We start from the raw sequence: 13,631 nt of genomic DNA on the forward strand, positions 1-13,631 counted from the left end.
AACGACTAGTGGGGGTGTATGGCAGGCATTAATCGCTGGATTATTGTTACTATCAGCAACAATAGATAAATATAAATTAGCTGCAAGCCCATATATGACTCGAAAAGGCACGATTCCCCTGTACAAATATTAAATCCTGCCCACAAGCTGACTCACTGATTCGAAACTTTCACTGAAGACTTTTGGAAGACAAAAATATTGGTGAGACTTTATTGGCTGGGACATGAAAACTCCTCTAAATATTCACAAGACCAACTGGTTGCACTGAATAATCCAACTACTGATATCCAACTCTTTTATCTTAATTAGCGAGGTAACACTTCATAAATATCTATAACAAAGTCTCTTCCCCCGTCCCCAAAGGGCTGTCAATCACGCAAGCTCGGATGAAACTAGGCCACAGTCACAGCATCACCCAGACAGCATTAGCAGGTGAAAAGCTGTCTGGGCTGCAACCCCACCACGTTTTGTTGAGAAGTGAAATTCTGTTCAGCTTTTCACTGGCTAATCACCAGAAAAATGTTCACCCATTTTGCCTCCCAGCAGACACGCTGTGTGCGTTTACCTCCATGGGGTTAACGGTGATGGTGAGAGCTGAGTCATCCCAGTCCATCTCGTTCTCTTTGCCGTTCTCCTGGTCCCTCATGGTTCGCTGGTGTGCGGCTCGGATGCGGAACACGCCCAGGATGATCATAAACACTAAAAAGCTGACGCACACCACGATGACAATGGTGGCAGCGCTGGGAACAACTGTGACAAAGCACAAACACACAAACACAAAATTACAGGTTAGACATAAACTATATTTAATCTGCACATAAAAAACATTTTACAGTTTTATGTGAGGAGACAAAGCATCCACGTCTGTCTGAGGGCATTTCAAGGGCTGTAGTTTCATGGTGTGCCAGCGCTGATTTTAATGGTTTCTTAGTAAACTGCAGATGCTTTCGGCAGCTCTAGGTGTGCGTCTTTCTTTAAATAGCTTTGCCTGTCTCCCTCTGTTCCGCTTTGCCCCATATTAGCAGAAAGGCCCTTTCTTTTGCGTGGCAGGCTTAGTGAGCCTGACAGCCCAGAGGATTACTAAAGCCAGGAAATAAAAGGTTTGTGTTAAGACCACCGCCTGTACAGATGTCACAGACAGCACTTGTGCCATTAAAAAAAAATAAAATGGGCGAACACCCAGCGTTTCGTACGTGTCCTACTTCTGGTTAATAGATTGTAATCCAACCTCAGCAATGCGTTTCACACCAGAGGCCGAATATTTTTTCTACAGCAACAACAGATTACTGGGTTGATTTTGACGCTTGGCATCAAAGCTGCAGTTGGTTACTTTTTTAATATTTGCTGAAGATGTCACTTCTCGTATTGCTTTTGATGGCATTTGCATGAAAAATGACCAAAGCTGAGGAGTCGCTCATGCAGCTGTCAATCAAAGCTCCTGAACTGTGGTCAAACTGTCAAACAAGGCAGCACTGGCTCACAAACTCTCTCAATTTACAGCTAAACAGTACACTAAATATTTCTGAAAACATCTGAGGTGAGAAATAGGCATAGCAGTAAACAATCTTGATTCATGTTTGATCAGCGCTGCCTAGTTTGACAGTTTTACCACAGCTCAAAAGCAGTGACCGACATGATTGATAGCTACATTAGAGACTCTTTGGCTTTGACTGGTTGTTTTCAGTCATGTGCAAAAGCCATTAGAAGTGTTACGAGGGGGCTACAGATTATCTGTCCCATGGGCAGCATGATGGTGCAGTGGTTAGCACTGTCATCACACAGCAAAACAGTTCCAGGTTCAAACCCTGCTGGCCAGCTGGGGTCCTTCTGTGTGTTTGCGTGTACTCCTGGTTCTTTGCAAAAGTTCTCCTGGCTCCTCGTAGGTTTTCTCTAGGTTCTCTGGCTTCCTCCCGTCCAAAGATGTGCAGGTTAGGATAACTGGTGACTGTAGATTGCCCGTAGGTGTGAGCATGAATGGTTGCCTGTCTCTATGTGTCAGCTTTATGATAGTCTGGCACGCCAGGGTGTACCCTGCCTCTCACCCAATGTCAGCTCGGATAGGCTTCAGTTGCCCCATGACCCTGAAGAGGATATGTGTTTTACAGAAAATCGATTGATAGGTATCTGTCAAATATGACAAGAAGTTCTTTTCAAAAAAAGTTACCAACTGTGGCAATTGTGAAGTTTCGGCAGGCGCAAAGTCAAATCACTGTTCATAGAGAGATTATATATTATGATGCCTGAAAGTTTGTTTTTAGGCAAAATGTAAATCTCTGAAACTGAAACTGAAATTCATTCTTTGTATTTCTGTCCTTTAACACTGCTAGTTGTGAAGATATACTTAAGTAGATGTAAAATAAAAAAAATAGTGTACACAGTCCTGGTTTGTATGATGCAAAGGACAAAAAAAGACACATTGTGTATTATTTCAAAAAAGTATCACATGCTGCGGTACCTGAGGCCTGGTGAGCGTTGACCAGGTTGTGACCGGACAGATCTACAGAGGCATGATGTACAGGGTTGATGAAGTTGGGCTGCACCATGGCGTTGTTGGCATGCTCCACAGGATTGGCTGTGTGGATTACATTTACCTGAAAAGTATAAAACACAGAAACACATTGTGACAAAACGCTCTCTCCATTTTAGCTAAATGTACTGTGAGGATACAAAGGAATGTTTCAGTTAACATACAGCCACTGCTTGCACACCTCTGTCATGAATGTGTCACTGTTATGTGATGTAACTGACAAATGCTCAGTCATACCTCGACCTTGAAGTCATTGCTGATGTAGCGACCGTTGAGTTCGGAGCAGACCAGTTTGAATTTCCTGTCAAAGAGAGCCTCAGTGTGCCAGTTCTTGTAACGGATTAGATGCAGGACCTGCTCGTAGTTGGCCATGGTGTTCACACCTGGAACACACAGAGGGGAGCTTGCGTCAGAGAAATTTGAGCAAAAAGTCACCTGAAAAGTTAAAGTAGAGTATTGTTGTGGAATAACCTGTTTGTAAAAATTCAGCAATATATTGCTTTAAAGAAAAGATACCCTGAGAGACAGTGGTAACTCTGACTTCAAATCACACTGGTTCACAGTTTGAGTGTGCCTAAACTTTAAATACTTACACATGCACATTATATATGGTTCCATATTTTTTTTATTGTTTACCTGCGAGGCATCTATTAAACAGATTTCAAAGACTTTACTTCTTGTGTCAAGCAGATATTTTTTGCCGTCATATCACCACGATGTGCTAGTTCTGGCAGCTTTGTGATCTTTACCGGTGATGACGAGGCCCAGGTTAGAGGAGCTCATCTCCAGGCCGTGCTGCTGCAGCTGGGACATGTCCACCTCCAGGCCCTCGTGCTCCCCGTCCAGCTCGTCTCCCACCACAGTCACTTCACATGTGTCCAGGTTGTGCATGATCTCCTCTGACACCACCGTCTCTTGGACTGAATAAACAATGGAGAAAAGATTTAGAATGAAGACTTGTTGGGCTCTTCTCAAATTTATTATTGTCCTGGGTCTGTAATTCAAGTTTGCCGTTAGTGTTAAAAGAGTACTCCACTTATTTAGCATTGTGCTCTCATAACACGTTGGACTAACGATGGACAGCAGCAGAACCAGAGATATTTATATTTCATGGATTCGTCTTCCTTGTCAGAACTTGTCGCCTACATTACCCACAATACAACTGCTTACAGTTGGGTCAGACATTTGGATGTATTATGCTAGCAGCAGCTAATGTACCTCACGCCACTGGCCTCAAGCAGAGCTGAGGAGTGGGCTACACAAATCTAGTAAACTCATTTCTTTAGGACCCTGACACACCAAGCAGACAGTCAGCCGTTGGTCAATGTCAGGCCGTCAATGAGCGTCTCTTGCCCTAGTTTTTGCGGTGTGTCCCACATCCTTGGCAAGAGTCAGCCCATGTCGGCTATTTTTTGGCTGATTCAGCATGTTGTATCGGCATTGTTGCTGGCAGAACCCGACAATAAGAGAAATCTCTCTGATAGGCATGTTCAACTCAGTGCACGAGTAAGAAAGGGAAGTGAGGAAAGTAAACAAACGACAAAATACCAAAATACACTTTTCTTTTCACAAGATTAAAACATCTTTCTATTCATGTGAAATTTCCAGTTCACAAATACAATGACTTGTTAATGAGCTGCTGAAATCTCTTATTTTAGAGAGCAATTCATGGAAAACAGGGTGAGGGTTAGAGGGGGAGGATGAAGAACTGAATCTAGATGAGTAAGCATCCCAGATAACACGATATGGGCCACCTCAGTTTGATCATTAGAGATGATCAGCGATAGTACAGTTCAAAGTGAGCTTCTACAACCTCCATTGTCAGGACAGCAGCTAGACTTAGCTACGCTGTTACTGTGCCACATACATGTATACACACAGTCATCACAGCTGTCCTTCATCATGAACTACTGCAGATTGACTAGCGTTGTTAACAGCAAATAATGATCAATGTTTAGTGTTACTAGAAGTGTGGTGCTCCTTTGTTGACACAGGTAGTTTAATAGTCTTAATTATAAAGTCCTCTGTAATTATATTTTTTTTTAATTAGTTTAAGAACAGAGGTGTAAAACATGGAAAAAGTCATATAAAATTTTACTATACTTAAACAGCCCAGCTGAGGCAGCCTGTCGTGTCCGTTTTGCTTGTGAAACACATGAATATTTTATCCACGTACATTTTGCACCTTTTGACTCTGTGGAAGCTGCTATTAGGTGATTCTTAGTCATCTGCTGTGACATCTCGTGTTTGTTGGCGGTGGAAGGTGGGGCAGGCTTATGCAGGTAATAGCAACAGATCTCTGTAAGCCCCTTTGTCCCATATGGCCTGCTGTTCACCACAGGACATTGCATCTCCCTGTATCTGTGTCACATCTATTGTCTCTCCACGTCTTAGCTCATATACGAGCCAGATGGCTGGCTGGTCACTGCCCCTCCCATAAAGCAGTAAACAACTTATCTCTTTCCTCCCTCCCTCTCGCTCTGTCTGTCCAGTCCCTTCTGCCTCCAGGCGTAATCCTCCTCACCATCACCAGCTACTGTACATCTACACACCGCTATTAACTGTACATTCAGTGTCACCACGGCAACTAACGTGGCACAAGACTAAGATTACATATGTGGTAGTTTTGAAGTCGAAATTATATAACTCAGAGGATGAGCAGACTGTTAAACAAACAACACAACTAATCCATGGAAAATAGGTTGGCTACATCTACAATCCCCTATAACATTATCTAAGGATAATGTAGAGGACATATGTGCACTTCTCTCACCCGTAGGGTCGTCATCAGCTCCCTCTGCCGCTTCAGACTCAGCGTCGGCCTCCACTTCGCGGGTGATGGTGCTCACGATGCGTAGCTCTGGGAAAAGTGTCACACCTTCCTGGCTCTCAAATTCGGCAGCGCTGCGGGCAAAGTGGTCGATGCCGCTCAGGCTGATCTTTGGCTCTTCGGGCTGCAGCACCATCACATAACCTTCGGCATCTGGTACGGTTACGCAGGACTCCTCGTTGAAGCATCTGGGGGGGAGATTTAAGTTTGAATAGCTGTATTGTTTATCCTTTTTTAAAGAAAAGGGATACTTTGCTGATTTTCAACCAGCTTTATGTCATAATAATGTGGATAGTATGTGTAAACACATAAATGAATAAAACAGAAGCTGAATAAACTGAGCTCAAATCATAAAACCAAGCAGTGCTGATAAAATATAAACCAGTATTCTGTTACAATACAATGCGTCCTGTGTCAAAATGGATGAGCTTGCATTATGTCATCCACCAGTGGGAGCATTTATTGGTCCTGAGTGGCGCAGTACATTCTTGCATTAGTAATAGTTTCTACCTTTTGAGCAAAAGCAAATGCCACAGCCCGTTTTCTCCCGTCATAACGCACCAATTTCAAAATTATTTGCATCTTTCTTCTGCATAGACAGCCCAGTTTTATAAAAAAGACCATCTTTCCAGCATTGGAATAGTTCTTCAATTTGCCATTCTCCCTCTGCTTTGGAAGACAACAAGGGCATTTTAAATGTGCCCTGCTTGTAGTATCTAATGAATGCAAGGTTCAGACAGGGTAATGAGGAAAGACAGACTGAGATGGACTGTTACAGCTTCAGAACAAACATGGAGGTGAATAAATTCAAGCCATTTGGACTCAACAGTAGGAAAGGAAACAAGGAATTTGTAGCATCGTAGAAGATAACAACTTCAAAATCTCTTAAAAGCTGTGAAGTTGTAAAATTGGTCTGTTAGAAAGAGCTGAGGAGCAATTTTTGAAACTCTTTTCAGGAGTAATTGCGTGCAGTTTTACGTGCTCCAACTGTTCAGACGTGTAGTAAATATTATGCTCTTTTCAGGAGGGAAAGGAACATAAAAACACGGGAATATGCTTGTAAACAGGTGTACTTAATGGTGTGGAGAGAAATCTTAAAAGGTAAAAAAAAAAAAATAGACCCATTTTGTGTTTCGCTGTGAACACAACTCCACATAAAAACTGCTTATTACAGAGCCTCCTCTACATTTATGTAGATGTAATGACACTGACAGCTGGGAAGTTGCCCTCACGGTAGAAACTGAAGCTATAAGCAAAATTCATCATTTGGTCTATTTGCTAAGTCTGCCCAATAAAACGCAGTGTTGGTGCAGATTTGTGCATATGCAAATAAGAAGCAATGTTAAACTGCAACACTAACTGGAGGTGAACTTATAGTGTACTCAGCAGAAACCTGAGTCGTAATACAGTCTTTTCATATATCATCTGTGAATGTGATGCTGTTTTGTTATTCACATTTCAGCCTCTGAATACATCATTGTCATAAAAAACTACATCAAAGAGAAGTGAAAAACAAAAATGCAGAATCTTACAGCTCTTCTGTCACTCTCCAACCTTCAAACATCTCATGTTTACTCTCTCTGTTATGGAAATTAGGAAAAACTCTTGACCTCTATTTTACCTGATGAAACCATCTTTACATTTAAAGCAGGAAGACGAATCCTCTCTGAATGTCTATTAAGCTGAAAGAACCTGTTCCACAAACGCTGGGCTGCTGCTGACTGACAAGTGAACTGACACGAGATAATAACATCGAGTGAAGTATTTTTGGCTTCTTACTTGACAGTGGTGGAGATGCGAAGGTGCCTGATGCCAGGGGTGGGGAACTGGCGGGAGTTCAAGTAGGAGATGTGCTGCATGACCTTGTCGAAGGCATCAATGTCGTCGCCCTCAACAGTCAGAGAGGACTGGTTGGGGTTAAACTCAACCTGAGAGAAGAAATGAAGATTACAGACTGTGTGATTTGAGGCAGGATTGTCTAATGCAACACTCACAACCAAAATGTTTTAGTGTGTGCTATTGGACTGATACTTATAAACATGTGTCGAGCTAGTTAAAGTCATTTAACATGTGTAATACACACACCCATCCATGGCAACCATGCAGCTGCAATGGTCAACTTTTGGCCAATATACATTTAAAGGACCTCTATACAATATTTAGAGCATTAATATAGCAACAAGTAACTATTTGCTATGTAAAGATATAGTGGAGTTATGCCGTCTTGAGCAGAAAATGAAGTTACGCTGTTGTGTGCATGTTAGTACATGTGAGTCCCTGTGTGTGTATACCACTGGCTAGCTTCTCATTGCACTCATACAGGGGTATACCCTTTCAGTTAGAGCTGTGGTTACAAACGTTGTAGTAGGGAGACCCCCAATGGGGTTAAGGATTAATCTGAGGGGCTTCACAATGACTGACAAGATAGAAAACAAAAAATATTGTTCTCTTATATCTGCTTTTTTGTTGTGACGTACTGGATATTCTAACCTCTTCAGGCCTTTACAAACTGTTCAAATCAAATCACCACTTGGTTGAACAATTGACATAAATACAACCTGTGAAAGGAGTTGAATGTACACTTTGCTTCTCTTACTAGAATCTCAAGCCTAAAAAGGTTTGCAACCGCTGAGTTAGACCATTTTTTCAACAAACAAATACACTGAGTTCCAGCCTGACTGAGGCTGGGTGTGCTTTGTGTCTCTAAAACACTGCTCTCTCCTCACCTTGACAGCTGAAGCTACCTCCTCAGGCAGCTGCACGTCCAGTCCTTCCTTGCAGGTATACAAACAGTCAATCACTTTCTTGTTCTCCAGCTTGCCAGAGCGAATCATCAGCCCCGCAAGGTTTCCCCGGAAAAACTGAGCCATTCGAGCATTTCCACCTGGGCACGTCAGGATAGCAGTAGGAGAAGAAAACAGTAACACACACATATAAAAAAAAAGTTAGTTACATTCCATAGACTTCACCATTTCTGGGTGGGTGATTCAAGCATGCTGTTTCAATGTGCAAAGCTGGCGTGAATGGCATTCATGCAAGTTAGTATGTGTGCCCTTACAAGGCCTGAGGCCCAGTGAGGGAGACAGGAGAATGATGGATGACCTTATGCACGTCTTATACATGCACCATCTGCATTAACAGGGTGAGCTTCTGCCTTACTGTGGGGAAAAATGACATCAACAGAAAAAAAGAAACTCAAAGAAGGAATTATATAAGATAATGGTGAAATAAATCTTTTCTGATCATTTTCACAAAATAAAAGAACCATCTTGAAGACTGCAAAATGCTTGAAGTACACAAAAATGATGAGCCTTGAAATTTTAATATAATTCAGTATGTCAGTGTTGATGTGAGGTGCATCAATCCTGCCAAATGAGAGGAGGAATAATCATGTCTTCCTGCGTCACTGCAGAGTCAGAGACAAACCTGGACCTGCACATTTCAAGGTCACAGTCATCCAGTGATGTGTGTGAGTGTGTGTGTGTGGTGCTGTAGCTTTGTTATCTGATCTGGAGGAGTTACTGCTTCTAACCCAAAGGTCATGTTCTGAAAGAAGAGCCTGCACGACCAAAATGCTGCAGCCAGGTCAGAGTTTTGTGCTCATTATGTGTCTATTTCTGCTCTGCTTGTGTATCAACTGTCTGCCTGCTGCACTAAAAGGAACGTAAAAATGGGGAATGAGGAAAACGGAAAAAGAAAAAAAAGAAAAAGTATGCAGGCAGCATTAAAATCACACTCATCCATACCACGTCATGCTCCAAACAGATATGAAAAAACGACTCCTTCTGTATCTAGAATGTGTAACAATCATTCTAGTCGAAATGATATGAGGATGCAGTTAGCTTGGTGGGACATTGAGGACACATGGACATATTTGAGGAGTAAGGGAAAGATTTGAGCAACCTGAGGTGGGCTCAGAGACTGACTCAGTGTCATTGTCATGTCCTGAGTTGTCTGTAAAGGATAGAAACAAGAGAGCAGGGAGAGACAGGGAGGAAGGTTCAGGATCTGTAGTAGAGATTCAGATGCTAAATACGAGGTGCACCATTGGAGAATCTAACAAAGAATTAATAAATAACATGCACACTACATATTTTATAATCAGGTAACACTGAAGCATCTTTTTATTAAAATATTAAAGAAATCATAGACAAGAGAGATTTCTGTCTTTCTTTGTGATGTATCTGCGCCTCAGATTTGTAAATTAATATATTTTTGTTACAAGAAAAATATGGCTCATAATATTAAAGCAATTCTCCAAATATGTACTCAAGAGTTTACCTTGCCAGCAGGCACCAATGGTGAGCTGAGTCTCGATCTTGGAGGAGTGCAGTGGGTAGTCCTCTGTGACCAGGAAGGGCTCAAAGGTGGTTCCATCCACAAACAGAGACACGGTGGGGAACTCCACATTCAGCACATAGTGATGCCACTCTTTGTCACACACCTGCAAAGAACACAACAGAGCAAACGAAAAGCTAAGACTGGGACTGTAACTACATTTATTTTTGGTTAAATATCATGAAACACAGACTCTCTAATCTCTCTACATAAAGTTTTAGAGGCAGCTGACCTGGTCGAGTTTCCAGTGAAACTCTGCTGGTTTGTAATTCTCTGCCTCTGATGGATCTTGGCGGAGGAGGAGGATCAGCCGGCAGTTGTGGACGTACAGCGAGTAGTGGTGTCTGTTCATGTCTGCAGCGGAGAATATCAGAGGGGGGATTAAGATATGAAACTGTAGCTCTAAAACTTAAGTGTAAATAAGATGAGACAGAACTTTAATAATCCTGAACAAACTTCTTGTGCCAGACATTGGTAAAAGACTACAGCAACACAGGAATATAAACTAGGGCTGGGCGGTGACTGGTACTTAAACGAAACATCTACAACATGAGATTTTTGATAAATAATCATCAGTAATCTGGATATAATGACTAAGTGGGTAAAGGCAAATGATAAAACAGTCTGGTAAGTTAAGAAAATTATATCACTTATGTAATGCAGCCTTGAAAGTCAGGAGAAGACATCACTTACAATATGATATCCAAAATCTAGTCTTATATTACAATATCAATATAACATCAATATATTGCCCAGCCCTAAAGGAAACAGTACATAGAGTAATAAATGCAGAGTGTGCGTGGAGTAAAGCTAACACAAGTACCTAACAGAATAAGAGTAAAAGTAACATCAACCTAGTAAAAAAGGGAAACTTGATTATATTTTAATCAATTATCCAACACAAGACTGAAAAGGCGACAATTTCTGGTGTTTACGGTTCTTAAAAACTTAACTGCTGAATCTTCCACAGCAGCAAAAAAAGAAAAAGCAACTACGGCACAATCACATAATAAAACATAATAAAGACAAATCTTATGGAGCCTATGGCATTAATATGTTATATTTACTGATGACTACACCAAGGAGGGCGGTAAATTACTTGTAAACACCAAAACTTACAAGCACAAGCTTGTCACCATGTGCCTTATGATTAAACAAATAACAGATTGCTGCTGGGATTTGTCATCGGCCCATGACAATTTTACCCATGGAGCTTTTTCCTCTTATAATTTTCAAACATGCCTCAACAGGATTTCACAGAAGCAGAAAAAAGACCACTTTGAAACCAGTAACACAACCAACTGCTATTAACAAATGTACTGTTCTTTCATCTGGGAATGCAACCATAGCTCTTTAGCTGTTTAAAACAACACAACTCAAAGAGTCAGAATTCATTTGAACATGTAATCTTCATACCAAACAGCAACTGGCTGTTAAGCCTTGAAGGTTCAAAAGTTTATATTACAGTACCTTTCTCAATATGCATCTATAGACTTAGTCCATTGCAATATCTAATAAAAATCAGTCATATTATGTCATGTGCTGTAGTTAGAGAACATCAGGTTATAGCTGCATATAATTCAAATTAAATGTGGACTGTTATCATCCATGAACAGACCTCAATGGTTGCATCTTCCTCTCATTTGATTAGGATTATCAACATCAACAACAGACCACCCATTTAGTAATATAGTGGCATATCATGTTTCAGAAATAAGATTCTGGACTCCGGCCCGATCATATTTTGGGAAAATTGCAGCACATTATCCACACTAAGGGACAGCCATGGCTGGAGAAACATCCCTGCCTCAGGCGAAGCTCGAGACATTGCTAAAGCAGAATTAATTGGAGACACACGAAACAAGGAAAATATAAAAGAAGAAGTCATGGCGACAGTGACAGCCCCTGCTGGACGGAGCCATGATAAACAGCCATTAAATAAAAAAATAAAAAATGAATAAATGAATATGTAACCAACAGAATAAATTGATACTGAACATAATAGCTTCACACAAAACCTTATGTCCGTGCGTCACAGTTTGTGTTTAACATTGAGCTTCAATATTGAGAATTCAAAACTAAAATGTAGAGGAAATGACCTGAATGCAAGACATTTATGTGAAACAGACACTGCTCTGCATGGAGGTCATGAATGGTGCTGAGATCATGTGTATGGGAGCTTCCTGTCCAGGCTGCAGCCGTCCTGATGTAATCCGTCTTATATAAGCAGTCAAACAGAAGCTGATGAACTGCCTCTCGCTGACCACGGCAGAGACTTTACAGTCAATAAGACCAAGACGCTTGTGACCAAAATTTACAACTAGTGACAAAAATGGAAAGGTCAGCGAGCAGCCGGCAGAGGTGAGAAAGTTTCCATGTTAGTAAGCCAGCTGAGCAGTAACACTGATTATAGCCTGAAGTAGCAAAGTTGTTTTTATTAGCAGCATATTTTCAGACACCATATGTGCCGGAGTAATGAGTCTGCCAAGAAGAGTTAACGCAGGTTTGGAAAGTAGAAACCGGATATTTTAATGGAATACAGGGTGCTGAATTTATTAGATAACAGAGTGCATGTCTGATGTCACATTTGTATGGTACAAGTTTTACTTTTTTTTTTTTTTGTTGCGGCTTCAGTGCATTTCTGGCATTTATGTCCAACAGCCCAATGAGTAATTTTTAACTGTATAAATGAATAGCAGGTATACACACATAAAAGTTTAGAGTTTGAAAAACTCAACAAAAAATAAATAAAAAAGGCGTCTGTGCAGACCTTTTGTTCAGCAGCGCTTTACAAATATTACTCATGTAAACACTCTCTCCTAAACAACACCAAAATCAAAAATAGCTTGTGCTTGGCGTAGTTGTCATGTAGCGATATTCTTTGTATTAGAAAACCTGCAAATCAGTGTGGGAGTGAGCTGGTTTTTATCTATATTATTGTGGGTTGACTGCCCTTTTGTTTTATGCCTTTAACAACATATTGTACAATGCACATTTTGTGCCTATATATCTCCATATTCTTAATGTAATTTTCTTCTTTTCTATATTTTTGTTTCACCAATTAACCTGCATGTCTTTGGACTGTGGGAGGAAGCCGTAGTACCCGGAGAAAACCCACGCTGACACAGGTAGAACATGCAAACTCTGCACAGAAGGGCTCCCCCACCCTGGGTTTGAACCAGGGACCCTCTTATTGTGAGATGACAATGCTAACCACTGTACCACCGTGCCTAAAAACCAATCAACTCATAAAACAATTCACTTAAAAGTCAAACTGGAGTTTTGACGCAGTCCAGATGCGGCTAACATCTTTCAAACAATTCCCCCTCCTCTCTTTTCCAGAGACGTTACCTGTCTTGTCAGAGTTGCAGAGAATAGTCTCCTTGTCGTGGGCCCCGGGGCCGTGTCTCATCCACACAGAGATGGTGAAGGGCTCCTTCAGGCTGGTGGTCACCATGCCATCGGGAACCTTGATTGCCTGGGTGCCATTGAACTCAAACACCTGGTCGCTGTCGTGCCCGTTATCGGTGGGCAGCCCTACTGTCCAGTTGGCGGAGCTGCTGGGTGCAGGCAGAAGCTCCACAGTGCCTGAACTGGCTCCTAGAAAACAATCAAAGAGGACAAAGGCAATTATGTTGGGCACTTGGATTTAGAAAAAAGGCATGAATGCACTGCTGACGATAATCGTTTCCATTGGAGCTTACTTACCGCACAGCTTGTGCAGGGACTTCTCAGAGTAGGTGTCACGGTCGCAACCCTTTCCAATGTGGTTGGTTTCCAGTTCAATGTTGGCTCGAATGGACGTGATTGGCTCATCACAGGTCTCCAAGTGCATGCTAGGGAAAAGGGCCAGGCTACCTGTGCCAGGCTCGTACTCGATCCTTTTATTGAAGCCTGAAAGACGAAGCAGGAGAGAGGAAAGAATGAAAACATGTC

The 13,631-nt window shown here is 41.6% G+C and overlaps 1 protein-coding gene across 4 annotated transcripts in view; it reads right to left on the reverse strand.

The window, feature by feature from the left end:
• Nucleotides 1-13,631, reverse strand: part of clstn1 (calsyntenin 1) — a 53,817-nt gene that overhangs the window by 7,485 nt on the left and 32,701 nt on the right. For 2 of the 4 annotated variants that reach the window (XM_050063938.1, XM_050063939.1), the window contains 12 exons: nucleotides 13,404-13,589; nucleotides 13,047-13,295; nucleotides 9,928-10,049; nucleotides 9,639-9,801; nucleotides 9,261-9,311; nucleotides 8,084-8,241; nucleotides 7,137-7,285; nucleotides 5,301-5,545; nucleotides 3,277-3,447; nucleotides 2,765-2,910; nucleotides 2,456-2,591; nucleotides 566-750 (listed from right to left, as the gene is read on the reverse strand). In XM_050063938.1, the coding sequence (XP_049919895.1) occupies nucleotides 566-750; nucleotides 2,456-2,591; nucleotides 2,765-2,910; nucleotides 3,277-3,447; nucleotides 5,301-5,545; nucleotides 7,137-7,285; nucleotides 8,084-8,241; nucleotides 9,261-9,311; nucleotides 9,639-9,801; nucleotides 9,928-10,049; nucleotides 13,047-13,295; nucleotides 13,404-13,589 (1,961 nt within the window). The remainder of the gene's footprint in view (nucleotides 1-565; nucleotides 751-2,455; nucleotides 2,592-2,764; nucleotides 2,911-3,276; nucleotides 3,448-5,300; nucleotides 5,546-7,136; nucleotides 7,286-8,083; nucleotides 8,242-9,260; nucleotides 9,312-9,638; nucleotides 9,802-9,927; nucleotides 10,050-13,046; nucleotides 13,296-13,403; nucleotides 13,590-13,631) is intronic. The other 2 variants (XM_050063940.1, XM_050063941.1) reach the window with 1 other exon arrangement.

The sequence above is a fragment of the Epinephelus moara genome, chromosome 16, assembly GCF_006386435.1.
Source record: "Epinephelus moara isolate mb chromosome 16, YSFRI_EMoa_1.0, whole genome shotgun sequence".
NCBI lineage: Eukaryota > Metazoa > Chordata > Actinopteri > Perciformes > Serranidae > Epinephelus > Epinephelus moara.